Source organism: Sceloporus undulatus, chromosome 1, assembly GCF_019175285.1.
Source record: "Sceloporus undulatus isolate JIND9_A2432 ecotype Alabama chromosome 1, SceUnd_v1.1, whole genome shotgun sequence".
Lineage (NCBI taxonomy): Eukaryota > Metazoa > Chordata > Lepidosauria > Squamata > Phrynosomatidae > Sceloporus > Sceloporus undulatus.
Genome location: NC_056522.1, coordinates 317,942,719 through 317,957,143, shown reverse-complemented (window position 1 = coordinate 317,957,143; position 14,425 = coordinate 317,942,719). Strand labels below are relative to the sequence as shown.

At 39.2% G+C, this 14,425-nt stretch overlaps 1 protein-coding gene across 1 annotated transcript in view; it reads left to right on the top strand.

Moving 5' to 3' along the window:
- Positions 1-14,425, top strand: part of STARD9 (StAR related lipid transfer domain containing 9) — a 130,524-nt gene that overhangs the window by 14,913 nt on the left and 101,186 nt on the right. Inside the window, exon 3 of the mRNA XM_042455973.1 lies at positions 8,755-8,871. Within this exon, the coding sequence (XP_042311907.1) occupies positions 8,755-8,871 (117 nt within the window). The remainder of the gene's footprint in view (positions 1-8,754; positions 8,872-14,425) is intronic.

Genomic DNA, 14,425 nt, shown 5'->3' with positions numbered 1-14,425 from the left:
TTATTTCAGTCACTGTATATCCCATGTTGCTTTTTCCTTAACAGTGGGATGAGATAGGAAAGGTAAAAGGAGCAGGTAGCGGATTTAAAGATGAGATAAGGTGTAAGGTGAGAGAAATTATTGAAAGCTGTATCACTGACTGGAAGAAGAAGGATTCCTTACAAATCTCAATGTATTAGATATCTTCCCAATTTGATTGTAAGATGTTGAATGGATGTTAGTGTGTTTGGTATGTATCTGTATTGTCTTTGTTTTTTTAATATCTAATAAACTAAAAAAAAAAGATACACTCTTATCCTCCATTAATTTTCTAATTCCCCTTTAAAACCATTGAGGTGCTGACAATAATTGCATACTGTGGCTGTGAATTCCAGCTGTGCAGTGTCTGAAGAAATACTTTCTGTAGTGTATCTTGATTCTTTCTCTTCCTCTTTCAGGTGAATTGATCACTGCCAGTTCTAGTGTTTGACATACAGATCAAAATGTATTACCCTTCACTCTTTCCAGCCAGTGTGTAATATTATTAACCACTGTCATGATTCATGCCCCCATATTATGTTGTTGTTAACTGTCCTCATGTTGACCCCGACTCATGGCAACCCTGTGGATGAGACATCCCCAAGACTCTTTGTCCTCCACTGCTCTGCTTAGGTCCTGCAAATTCAGGCTCATGAACTCCCTGATTGAGTTTATCCATCTAATGTGTGGTTTTCTTCTCTTTCTACTTCCCTCCACCTTTCATAGCATTATTATCTTCTCTTATGAGTCCTGCCTTCTCATGCTGTGACCAAAGTACAACAGCTTCATTTTGGTCATCTTGGCTTCCAGGGAAATTTCAGGCTTGATCTGTTCAAGGAGCCATTTGTTTGTCTTTTTGGCTTTCCACAGTATCTTTGGAACTCTTCTCCAGCACCATATCTCAAGAGACTTTATTTTCTTCTTATCCATTTTTTCACTGTCCAGTCCACACATCTGTACATGGTAATATGGAATACAGTGGTTTGGATGATTCTAATTTTTTTTGTCAATTATCATGGTGATTATCTTGAATATATTCCATTTTACCACAGAAATATCAAAGACAGTATCTTTTGAGTCTCATGACTTCACTCTTTCCAATTTTTTCTCCACATAAATGTACCGTATGTTGTTCTATTCTGCAAATAACCTGTTAATTTGTTTGTTGGCTTGCTCTATCATTTGAAATAAGATGTAATCCATAAATGGTATACCACAATAAGGGTATGGCCATATAGACATTTACTGTGGTATAAGCCCCACTGCAGTACACCGGAAGAACCAGTGTGGTGTAGTGGTTTGAATGCTGGACTAGGACTTTGGAATCAATAGTTCAAATCCCTGGTCAGCCATGGGTACTCACTGGGAGGATGACATTGGGCAAGTCCACAGTCTCTCAGCCTCAGAATAAGACAATAGCAAACTACCTCTGAATAAATCTTGCCAAGAAAACCCTGTGATATTTTCTCCTAGGGTTCACACAACAGTTATGACTAAGATATATATGAGATTGTGTTTAATATGATTAGTCTTTAAGATGCCAAATGATTTGTTTTTGTTTTCAGTAGACAGCTGTGTGTTACTCTGTTTCAGTATAAAGAGTAAGTCTTGTGCCACTGTTAAGACTAACCATGCTTATTTTGAAATAATTTTTTGTGGAAGTCAGCTGTAGTCTGTGAATGACTATGCTGAAATAAATTGGTTAGTCTTACTAGTTTATCACACTGGGGCTAATTTTGGCATTAAAGAGAGATTAAAGCACATTTAAAGCATCCCACAAATAAAGTAAAAATGGTGAGTAATTGCATGGATGATATCACACGCAATTGCACAAATAAAGTGATACTGGAAATGCACTGTCGCTGAAATCCAGAAAGTAAAAAGATGTGCATTAATGCTTCTTTGTGACCACTTTAATGGTGGGTTTTGTGTGATGGCGTGTGAAATTGTTTTGCATAATTACATGTACATGATTTTTCTGGGATATTCACAGGATAAACTCCCAATCTCCTTTGTATGATAAATCCCTTAAAGACTTTTTCCTTCTTTCCTTTCATTTACAGGTCCAGTGGTAAAAGTGTTGGGCTCTAATTGGCTAGATCAACACAGACGTTTTGTTAGAATTGCAAAAAGGCCACAACTTCATTGTTCACAGCTTGGTCCAGTTTGGGGCCTAATAACTGATCCAATAATTGTTAGTTCAAGCAACCTAACAAACGATGAAGACTGCATTACTCAGACCACCTGCTTCATAGATCTGGTATAAGAGTGGTACAGTATAAGAGATGTGGGATTCTACCTGGACAGAAGCCACTGAAAGGTTCTTCCATCCCTTGGAAATAAGGCAGATCCAAGCATTCTAGAGCTGGATACAACTCTGAGTGCCTAAACTGGGTATGATAGGTATGCAATCCCCATCTCCACTAAACTGGATTTGGTCCCTATGTCCCAAATGACAAAGGTGTGATAATTCACAATCAAAACATGTAATGCATATCAATAAAGCCTAATGCTTAGGCCAGTGATTCCCAAACTTTGGTCATCCAGGTGTTTTTGACATCAACTCCCAGAAACCCCAGCTAGGTTGGCCCACAGTCAGGAATTCTGGGATCTGAAGTCCAAAACATCTGGAGGACCAAAGTTTGGGAATCACTGGCTTAGGCAATAAATTGATCTAACTGAAGACAGCATAAGTGGGCAGCTGCTCTGAAGCTGACAGACTGTTGGGGGGTTGCATCAGGAACTTCTTGTTTATACTCTGGAGGCAGGCAAGAGTGATGTCTCCACCTCGCCTGTGGAATCTCAGCCCCACCACCCAGGAGGCCATTTTCTATTGTCTGGATCTCCTGTTGTTTTTCCCTAGGCTGCAAAGCATGGGGGCTTCTGGGAAAAGGAGGACTGCTATGCCCCAAAAAAGATGATTACAGTGGTTTGCTCCTCCAGCTGTAGAGTGTGAAGTTGGGGGGGGGGAGCTTTTACTTTTGCTGTAACAAATAAACCTTTTGGAGGGGTTAACTTAGCTTAATAATTAATAATGGAGAGCTAACATGTTGGCAGGCTTCAGAATTTGTAGTAAACAATAAATAGTTCATTTTATGTGGTTTCAGGAGGTAATTAGCAAGATGGTTTGTTCTGACAGGCATTCTTTTTTCATCCTGTCTTCTTGATATGACTATACCAACACTGTTCATCCTATCTTGCTAGTAAATCAGAGTTCTTAATCAAATGTAATCTGTCATTATACAGTGGGCTAGATGAGTTTGCTTCTGAATGACTGTGCAGGATAAACCTGGATCTAAAAGTAATCCTTCTGAAATAACTGTTCAAAAGACCAGTTTATACACTATAAGCAGGCAAAACATACACCCATTCATGTTAGTTTAACATTGCTAATTTATTCTTACTGATTTACCTCCATTCAAATAAAGTATTTTCTTTGAAGGCAATGGCTCTCAGCTTTCCTCCTCTTCAGGTTTACTGCCTCTATGGTTGTCTTTTTAATTTTAGGGTATCCTCTGTTTCCATGTGTTGTTCACAGGTGGAATGTATAACCCTGGAGAGCTGGTATGGCGCAGAGGTTCTGCTGCTGGACTAGGACGCTGGACACCAGAGTTTGAATTCCTGCTCAGCCATGTAAACCCACTTGGTGACCTTGGGCAAGTTACACTCTGGGAAGCCCATGGCAAACCACCTTTGAAAAAAAAACAAGTTGAAGACACACAACAAGTGTCCTTTTTATATATTGTGAATGTTCAATAGTAGTTGTCAGTTTTAACAATGCTGTTAAAGCAGTGTAGTTAGTACCAATTTTAGAAAATATGTTTAGCTGTTGATTGTGATGATATTTGAGAGCAATGACCCTTCCAGGCTCTTAAAAGGAATTGTTTACACTACAATTCCTGTTCTCTTCTTCTGCCTGAGTAATCACAGCTTGTATCATATGAAACTTGCAAATGGGCTAGTAAGAAGAAAAAGGACAGTTTTCAAATCAAAATACATGAAGAGCAGACCTCTTTCTGAAATATTTTTTTTACATGTGAAGAAAACATTTGGGATAATAGTTCTTCCACTTTCATTCAACACTTTTATCTTTTTGAGATAATAAGCTTTCCGTTTTGCAGAGTGAAAAGAGGTGATACACAGCTGAGATGGAGTTCCTCAAGGCATATTTTTTGTCCATTTCACATATAGGTTCTTCTTATAGACCATGTAGGCTTCTTCTGTTCTTCCATCTTTCCTGAATATCCAAATTCTTTTTGTTTAGTGTTCTCATCAGCAAAGTGTAGTGTTGTAATTTCCATGTACAGTCGGCCCTTCTTATACACAGATTTTTGATATATGGATTCAAGCATCCACAGTTTGAAAATGTTCAAAAAAAGTATAAATTTCAAATATCAAACCTTTATTTTTCATTTTTTATAAGGGACACCACTTTGCTATGTCATTATATTTAATGGGACTTGAGCATCCATGGATTTTGTTATCCACGGGGGACCTTGGAAGCAAACCCCAGCGTATAACAAGGGTCCACTGTATTACTGTAACCATGAATCATGTTATACCATTGTAATGTGTTCTATGTTTATGTGCGGTTGCTCTTGCACCTGGTGTGGATGTTGAAACTAATATAGGTAGAGTTGACTTATGGCAACCACATGAATTTCATAGGGTTTTCTGTCACCACTACCTCACAGCAAATATCCTTTACAGGGTTGTTGCATGGATTCATAGGGAGAGGAGAATGATGTAAAGTCTCTGTGTGCTTTACCACCATATGTGAATCACCAGTTATGCTTTTTCCCAGAACCAAACCCCCATGAATGCAAAAGGTGCATTAAATTAACATTTTGTCACAGGCTCCTCTAGTGGTATTCTCAACAGTTCACTAATTGTTTGCCATCAGGTTTTCACTGATGACAAAATATGAAAATATCTCAGGAGATGTCTGATTCACAGGACAAAGTGCAAAGAAATGTGAGGACAAACAATAGTAATTCAGGCTAGCCTGAAGATAGAGGCTCCTCCCTCCATAACTGTCATCCTTCGGCCTGGGAGGGAGTGAATAGGCTGGCCCAGCTCCATCAGGGCTAGCCTGAAGAAGAAGAGCCCTCCCTCTAGTCCATCTGCCTTGGTCCAGGCCTCAGAGGGAGAGAAGAACCGCTGGACCTCATCTCTTTTCCCACCACCATTCCCTTCTCCTTTTGTGTCGTGTCTTTTAGATTGTAAGTCTGAGGGCAGGGAACCGTCTGATTAAAATAATAATTCTAAGCCACTCTGATAGCCATTAGGGCTGAAGGGCGGGGTATAAATGCCATAATAAACAAATAAATAAATAAACAAAAAACATGGTGTGAGTAAATACTTTTTATAACTACAAAACAATGTGCTGTAACTTTTTTCATGCATTTACATTTTTATCACAATATATGTGTTAAGCAGCTTATCTGTGCTAGCATTTTTATGCTGCCACCTAGTTAGTGCCATTAAGAGTAGTCATCAGTGTTTTTACTTTTTACATTTCCATCTCCCCTTATTAATTGCATCCGTGCATCCCAACCATATCTATAACTAGCTGCCAACTGAGATAATATTAATTGCATCTTCCCACTCCAACCATATCTGTAACTGTCTGCCAACTGAGATAACATCCTATGGATTTAATGAAGTGGGCTACAGCCTGCAAAAGCTTATACAATTAAAACTTGTTAGCTGCCCCTCTGAAAATTTTAAAAGCCTTTCCTTTGCGTAAGAAAAAAAAAACATTTAAAAGCAAGTGCCAGTCCATTGTGCCAAATGTGTTCTCCCACACCACCATCCTTCTACAGCTCTTCAATATAAATCCTTTCTGCACCCTCCTCCTTATAGTGGCTGATCTGTTTCCCTCATAGATTTTACAGGGCAGAGATAAATAGTGTGTGTGTGTGTGTGTGTGTGTGTGTGTGTATATATATATATATATATATATATATATATATATATATATATATCTTAGTAGGCATACGTAAGAATAAACAGTTCAGATACCTGTATCATACTTCCAGGAGAAATAAATGTGGAGTTAGTTAATCGAAAAATACATTACCTTTCCTTTATCACTGTTTGGATCCATTTCTAAAAATCTGAAGATTCACACCAGGGATCTAGTTTAATAAGCTTGTATCTACCCTCTCCTCATGCATTTTCCAAGTTCATCCTTCCTCAGAGTAGCATCATAAGGTGGCTGCATTAAAAAACAGAGTGATGGAACAATTAATTGTGTTGTTCTATTCCTGGAGAACAGACGGTTGCTGGTGCTGCTACTTTGCCTCCTTCACCATGCTCCTAAATTGCTCCATCCCCATTCTTCCTCTTCCCTGGACTTTCTTCATCCCTCTGCTGTTTTCCATTCTCCTATTGTTTGCATTCTGCTGCTGCATCTCTCATTACTTTCCTCAGCTTGTGACCACATATCCTTTTGTTGCACCTTGTTGGTCTTCATGCCTCCCTTTCTTGCTTCTTGAAATTGCCACAATATTTCTCACCTTCCTTTCCACTCCTTCCCTCACTCTCCCTTCCCTCCTACTCTCTCACTTCATACCCGTACAGTGCATCCTTCCTTTGCTTCTTGATCTCCACTGCTCATACAAATTGTTCTCCCTTTCCTTCTTTCTTTCCCTCACCTTGCACCATTGCTTCTTTAACTCCTTCTCTTGCACATCTCACTCCCACTTCCTTTCTACCTTTGCTCCTTTTCTCATGCCCTCACAATGCACCCCTCCCTTGCTTCATGCACTCCACTGCTCATACTGTTTGCTCTCCCTTCTTTCTCCTGTACCTCATCTTCTTGTGCCTCCCTCTGCAATAGCAGTAGTATGACAGTGTTTGGGAGGGGTTTGGCACACCTGTAGCTTAGGTAGAACTTCAGCAATTCTCAGTGAACAATCAGCATGCCTAGATAAGGCCAACAGCAAACACTAGTCAGCCACTGGAAGCAAGGCCCAGCTCTCTGAAAAGGAATTCAAGCCAACTCGGAGACCTTGTCTTGTTTACTGGACATGTGGAACGAAACCCCTGCCTAGCTTGGTCTCCGCAGATACTGACTGATCCCTCAGCTTCTTGACCTCTGGACTGCTAGTTACCCATGAAGCTTCTTTCCTGTTCCAATGGATTGTGTCACCCGTGCCCTTACAATGCACCCCCCTTTCAAGAACTGCACCACTTATATTGCTCACTACCTTCTTTCTTATTTGCTCCTTTACCTGCCCTTACAAACATCCTCCCTTGCTTGATGCGCTTTGCCACTTGTACTGTTTGCTCTCCCTTTCCTCTACTCTCTTCCTTGCCTCATCTTACATCTATGCAGTATGCCTCTCCCTTGCTGCCTGCACCACTCACACTTCGCTCCCTTGTTTCTGAAAGGCAGGGCAGACTTGCTTCTTATGGAGCAATTGATAAGAAGAATATCTACACATTTCCCCCATATATTGGATCCTATGAGGACTAGAGTCTTACTTTTTCAAAAAAATGAAAGCTTGGACTCTGTACCAAATGGTGGCCCAAACAGGCATTAGGTGGCATACCTAGAATCCAGATAAAACATGGCCAGCTGAGTGGTGTGGCAGCCCCAAGTGTAGAATGTATGCCTCCTGAAAGCTTAATTGCATACACAAATTTTTCCTGGCTTAAAAATGATTTTGATTGTGCTCTTTTTTATTTATTTTAAAAAATATTTTATTGTATATGTGTATCAAGGGTCATTTTGTAATGCAGTCAACTCTGCTGTGGGCTTGCCATCCATGGATTGATAGCCCTGCTCTGCTTTTCCCAGTGGTGGCGCGTGCATGCAGCCTTGTCAACACAGTCGCACACACATCACATCCCCATTGAGTTCAGCAGCACTTGAAGTCCCATGGAATTTGCTATCTGTGGGAGGGTTGGAATTGAATCCTCATGGATATAATGTATGTTATGGTTAAATTGCCTGCAGACTGTATTGAGCAGTAGATAAGCATCTTCACTTAATAAATAAACGTTGGAGGTCTTGCCTTTGAGTTTGAAACAATCATTAATTGGGATCACAGCATAATGGACTAATTGTGTCCAAGTGTAATTTTTTAGATTTTCAAACTCTTTGACAGAGACAATGTAAAAAAGTGAGACTGAGCAATTGATTTGCTTTTGGTCATTAATGTACCCTTTACCTTGTCCTTGACCATGATGCACTAACTTGGAGTTCAGTACAGCCTACTTCAGAGTGAATATTGTTTACTTTTAAAGAAGAACAAGCAGGAGACATCTTTCAAAATTAGCTGTTTAAGATCTATTTGCCTTTTGCTTCATCTCTAAGAGAGCACACTGAAGTACTCAGGTTTCTTTGGAAGCCTGAACAAACTATATCAGTATTTTTCATCTACATTGGACAGAAATACAGGATATGTGTGGGCCACAATTGGAGTGAAAAGGGTAAATGTGAACCAGTCCTTAACTATTCAATAATATCATTTTATACAGTTTGATTTATGCTGAACAGTTCTTTTAATGACATGCTTTGGGGATTTGATTTGATTTGATTTGAGGGAGGCTCACCGTAAAATTCTGAGCATACTTGTTTGAGTGATATTTCATGTATTTTATTTCTTTTAAAATGGCTCCATAATTTGATGCTATAACATATATTTTTATAAATATCTTATTATGGAATACTCCTTATTGATACAACTAATGTTTGTTGCACTTTTCTGTTGGCTGTCAACTCAGGTGGACAACAGGCATGAGAGTCTTTGGGATACAAAGGAGAGAATTGTGGCATTTGGCTTTGATTATTGCTATTGGTCAGTTGACCCTGAAGATCCCAAATATGCCTCACAGGAAGTGGTAAGTGGCAGTGGCTTCTTTTCTATAAGCTGCTTGCTCTCTCTTTCTCTCTCTCTCTTTTAACTTGGAAAGAAGAAATTGGTTAATTTATACAGTAAGTAACACAGTAGAAAGAGTAGTTTTTAATTCAGGTTGGTGTTCAGTTTGTTTGAAGTCTCTTACTACTTCAAAACGATAATGTCAGTTTATAAGTCACCCCAGATATTTCTAAGGTGGCCAAACTCCCAAGTAATTAAGAGCAGTGTAAGATGGATTTTTCTACAATTTGTTCAGTTTGTTGCTAATGTTAAAATGAACTGCTTTTCTAGTCCCATTCTTCTCACGAGTCCAATGCTGATTATATTTTTAGACTGGCATGAAAATTTCTTCTTCATTTCGTAGCCCTGTTAGCCAATTAATGAAACAAATTGCTGTTTGTTTCCCTGGTTGTGATGATTAATTATTAAACTACATGAAAGGGATCTGGGAATCCAAGTAGACCACAAATTGAACATGAGTCAACAGTGCAATGCGGCAGCTAACAAGGCCAATGCGATTTTAGGCTGCCTCAATAGAAGTATAGTGTCTAGATCAAGGGAAGTAATAGTTCCACTCTATTCTGCTCTGGTCAGGCCCCACCTGGAGTATTGTATCCAGTTCTGGGCACCACAATTTAAAAAGGATGTTGAAAAACTGGAGCGTGTCCAAAGGTGGGCGACTAAAATGGTGAAGGGTCTGGAAACCATGCCCTATGAGGAATGCCTTGGGGAGCTGGGGATGTTTAGCCTGGAGAAGAGAAGGTTAAGAGATGATATGATAGCCCTGTTTAAATACTTGAAGGTATGTCTTATTGAGGAGTGAGCAAGCTTGTTTTCTGCTGCTCCAGAGACTAGGACCTGGAGCAATGGATGCAAGCTCCAGGAAAAGAGATTTCACCTGAACATTAGGAGGAACTTCCTGACAGTAAGGACTGTTTGACAGTGGAACAAACTTCCTCGGAGTGTAATGGAGTCTCCTTCCTTAGAAGTTTTTAATAGAGGCTGGATGGACATCTGTTGGGGATGCTTTGATTGAGATTTCCTGCATGGCAGGGGGTTGGACTGGATGGCCCTTGCAGTCTCTTCAAACTCTGATTCTATAGGTCTTCTACATCCATCATGGCTGAATTTCACAAGTTATACCTAGAATTTAGTTGTTTTATATTTTATGTTGCTAGAATTGGTAAAAGGGTGGGGTGCCTCTCAGTTCTAGATTCAATCATATAGGAAGGGCCCAGATGAAGAGGAATTAGGATTGAAGGAAATGTATCACATGGCTCTCTGCTGTAATTAAGCATTCAAATACCTGGAATGGAGGTATGGATTATACAGGAAGGGAAGGAAGTTGTTTGCTCAGGAACAGTTGCTTGGGATTCGGGCAAGAAAGAAAGAGAGTTTTGGGGATGCTGCCTGGTGTTCTGATTTCTTTAATGGTAGCAGTGACAACAACACTTTAACAGCAATTAGGATCTTGTAATTTGACCTAAAAGAGGGCCTTGTGGATGAACCTCTTAGTCTTTTCCACCACCCTCACCAGCCTCTGTTCAAAATTGATGGCAAAAGGAAGAGCAAGAACAGTGCTATGAGAACTTAAAGGACTTTTTTTTTCTTGGTCTTGAGAAAAGAGGAGTGTGTTTGGTGTCTTTTTGGAGTGTGTATAATATGTCACTGTGGTTGTAACCAGAACCCAGAGAAGCAAGCAGAGATTTAAAGTATCTGTCTCTGGAATACTCTTTGTTAGAGGTACATTTCTGGAGGCAATTTCAAGTAAGGCTAACTGTTCCTCCTCTTATAATACACCAGAAGCATTTAATTTTCTTTCTTTAGTGAATAATGATGTTAGTAAAGACCAGTTGGAAGTTTGGGTAGCCTTATATGATCAAAAACTGTTGGGTAATTGGTCTTCAGCTCCAGAACTTATTTATACATGAAAATTCTAATTTAATGCCTTCTGTCTATAGCACTCCTCGGTTTAATTCAAGCCCAAGTCACAACAGGGTCAGTTTTGAGACAAACACACTTTAAAATAGTATTCTTGCCCTCATATTATTTCCTCTCACACTGTGGACTGGAGAAGAGGGTCCAGAGCCCCTGAGGGAGGAAAAATCTTTTAATCAGTCTTGCTAATTTAATATTGGGCCCATAGGACCCTTAGGACTGAAGCGTGGCTTTGGCGTGGTTTCCAGCCTCTCAGGATGCATGCATCATTTAAACAGCATACCTCCGAAGTGACCCAAAGTAGCTTTATTTTGGCCTGTCTGTATGGGGCCATTGTTAAAACAATTTGGCAGTGCTTACTATACAACTTTTCAGTACTCTGTTGAAACTAGAGATTATTTTACTCCATGTTTGTGAAATGTCATGTAATAGCTAGTGCTGTATAGAAAGGAAATTAAAATTCTGTTTTTATAAATATTATTTTAACATTAAAATGTCTGTTTTCACAAGTAAGGCTTGGTATATCAGTACTATAACATTATAAGTGCCCTTTGTTTAGTAACTTCATGAGAAAACTTCATATCAACAATTATTACTATTTGATAATAGAAGTCAGTACAGGTTGAGTCTCCCTTATCCGGAATTCCAGAATCATCCACATGAGTGAGTGAGATAATGACACCTTTGCTTTCTGATGGTTCAGTGTACACAAACTTTGTTTCATGGACAAAATTAAGAATATTATGTATAAAATTACCTTCAATCTGTGTGTACTGTATAAGGTGTTATATGAAACAAACACATTTCATGTTTAGACGTGGGTCCCACCTTTAAGATAGCTTCATTGCGTGCATGCAGATATTCCAAAATCTGAAAAAGTCCAAAATCCGAAATACTTCTGATCCCAAGCATTTTGAATAAAGAAGACCCAGCTTGTAATGGGAAAAAATGGGCTGGCATTTTATGACCCATTTCAAAATTTTAGTTTTGTTTACAACTAAAGTGAACATTAAAATCACTCTATGCATCTTAGGAAGTAGACCAAGTCTTCGAAAGCTTATGCTACAACTTCTTTCACACAGTTAATCTCAAAGGTGCTACAAGATCCCTTGGCACTGAAATCAAAATAATGTTTAAATTGAAGCATGTATCTCTTGACTTATCTTAACACTTTTTAAAGTGTTGTTGTTGTGTGCCTTTGAGGTTGTATCCACACTGCAGAAATAATCCAGTTTGGCATCACTTTAATGGCCATGGCTCAATACTGTGAATTCTGGAAACTATAGTTTTGTGGGGCATTTACCATTCTCTGTCATAAAGCTCTAGTACCATGGGGTGGGGTGTTATCACACCCAGATATATTTCTCCATGTCTCAGTCTTCAGCTTCAACTTCAACTTCAGATGGTGTCTCTCTTCTCAATGAATGTCTTGAAGCGGTAAGGGACTGGATGAGGAAAAACAGACTAAAGCTGAATCCAAACAAAATGGAAGTACTCACAGTAGGGACCTCTAAACCAGTTATTGTGACACAACCTGCAGTCCTAGATAGGATCACAATCTTCTCTAAGGACTGTGTTTGCAGTTTGGGGGTGCTCCTTGACTTGTCGCTCCAGATGACAAATCAGGTAAATCTGACAGTGAGGAGTGCTTGTTAGCAGCTTTGACTGATACACCAGCTGCATCCTTTTCTGGATCTGGGGGAACCTGGCAACTGTGGTACATGCTCTGGTAACCTCACGACTCAACTTCTGCAATATACTTTACATGGGGCTACCCTTCTGCATAGTCCAGAAACTTTAAGTAGTGCAGAATATGGCAGGCAGATTAGTCATGGGAAAATCTAGACGTGACCACATCACACCGGTCTTAAAATCATTCCACTGATTGCGTATTGGTTTCTGGGTGCAGTACAAGGTGTTGGTTATGACCTTTAAAGCTCTACATGGCTTGGGTCCAACCTATTTATGGGATCACCTCCTTCCGTACAATCCACCCCATGCACTTAGGTCCTCTGGGGGGAAATTATTGCAACCTATAAAGACCGGATTAACTTCAACCTCCTAGAGGGCCTTTTCTTCTGCCGCTCCCAGACTTTGGAATGGCCTGCCGGGGGAGATCCATTTTATTGCTATCTTGGACAACTTTAAAAAGGCTATCGAGATGGATCTCTTCCAGCAGGCCTTCCCCAAATAGCAATCCCAGCCTTACACCCAATATGTTTACCCCATTGACTGCCCTCTGCCTAATCCTTCATTGTCTATTTAAATTGGATTATTCTATTTTTAGATTATTTTAATATTTCATTGTTTAATTCTGTTTTAGGGGAGGGAGGGAAGGGGATATTGAGATTTTGTATGGAGTTTGATTAAGCTGCCTCGATTATATTTGATAGAGACTAGGATACAAACAAAATTTTATTTTATTATATTATTTATTTATTATAACAAACTACAGTTCCCAGAATCTCATAGCATTGAGCCATGAACATTAAATTGGTGTCAAACTGGATTATCTCTGCAGTGTGATGCAGCACAAGTAATTTCTGACTAATAGCAACCCTAAGGTGAACTTGTCATGAATTTGCCCTTGCCTTCCTCTCTGAGGCTGAGAGAGTGTGACTTACTCAAGGTGGATTACTATGGCCGAGCAGGGATTCAAACCCTGGTCTCCAGAATTGTAGTGCAACCCTCAAACCACTATACCATGCTAGCTCTCATTTAAAGTTTACCCTCAATAAAGTAAAACATCAGCTTCAGCTAAAGCCACAACAAATGCTTGGGCTGATTAACCACAGAATAAAGAATGAAATTTTTTCCAGAAGAATCAACACCTTTTGAAGAGATATAAGTAGAGCGCTTGACGGCCATGTTTGGGGAAAACAATGTTTACATAATATCTAATGTAAAAATATCCCCATAAAAAGGATCAGTGTTGACACTGAAGAAATAAGAAAAGCTATTTGCCTTAGGGAGAGTTTGTCTGGAAAGGTGATACAAAATAGTTTAAATATCCATGGAGTAATCTGAATACCATATGCCAGGTCTGGCACCTGCATTCATGACAGGTTTTTTAAAGCCCTGCTTGATTGATATAAGAGAAATTATTTCTTTTCTATAAAACTGAGCAATGGAAAGTGCATAACATGTGAAAGTTATTATTAAAAATGATTCTGTCCATTCTTTTCTTTTCTTTTTTTGGTCTTTGTCTACTCGTGACTTAAAGCTCATGGTTACTTGCTTTCTTTGTGGGTTTTTTAAAGGACCTTTGAGAACTCTATCCATATAAAACTTATCAAAAGCACCACATTTTCTGAGTAAAATGCCACACTCTTTTGTCATTTCTACAGATTATATTGTATGAACTATTACAGTATTTGTTCAGTGCTTCTGTTGGTAAAATCTCCTTATAATTCTTCAATAATCCCTGACTGAGAATGGGGAAATACTGGTGAAACCCTTGACATTGGAAGTACATAATAGTATGTTGTGCTTTGTAAAAGCAATCCAACATAACATATTGTTTCTCTTGCTGGGAATACAGAAATCCATCTGAGCCTTTGCAATGTTATAAGACACAAGTTTGGATCTGCCAGAATCCT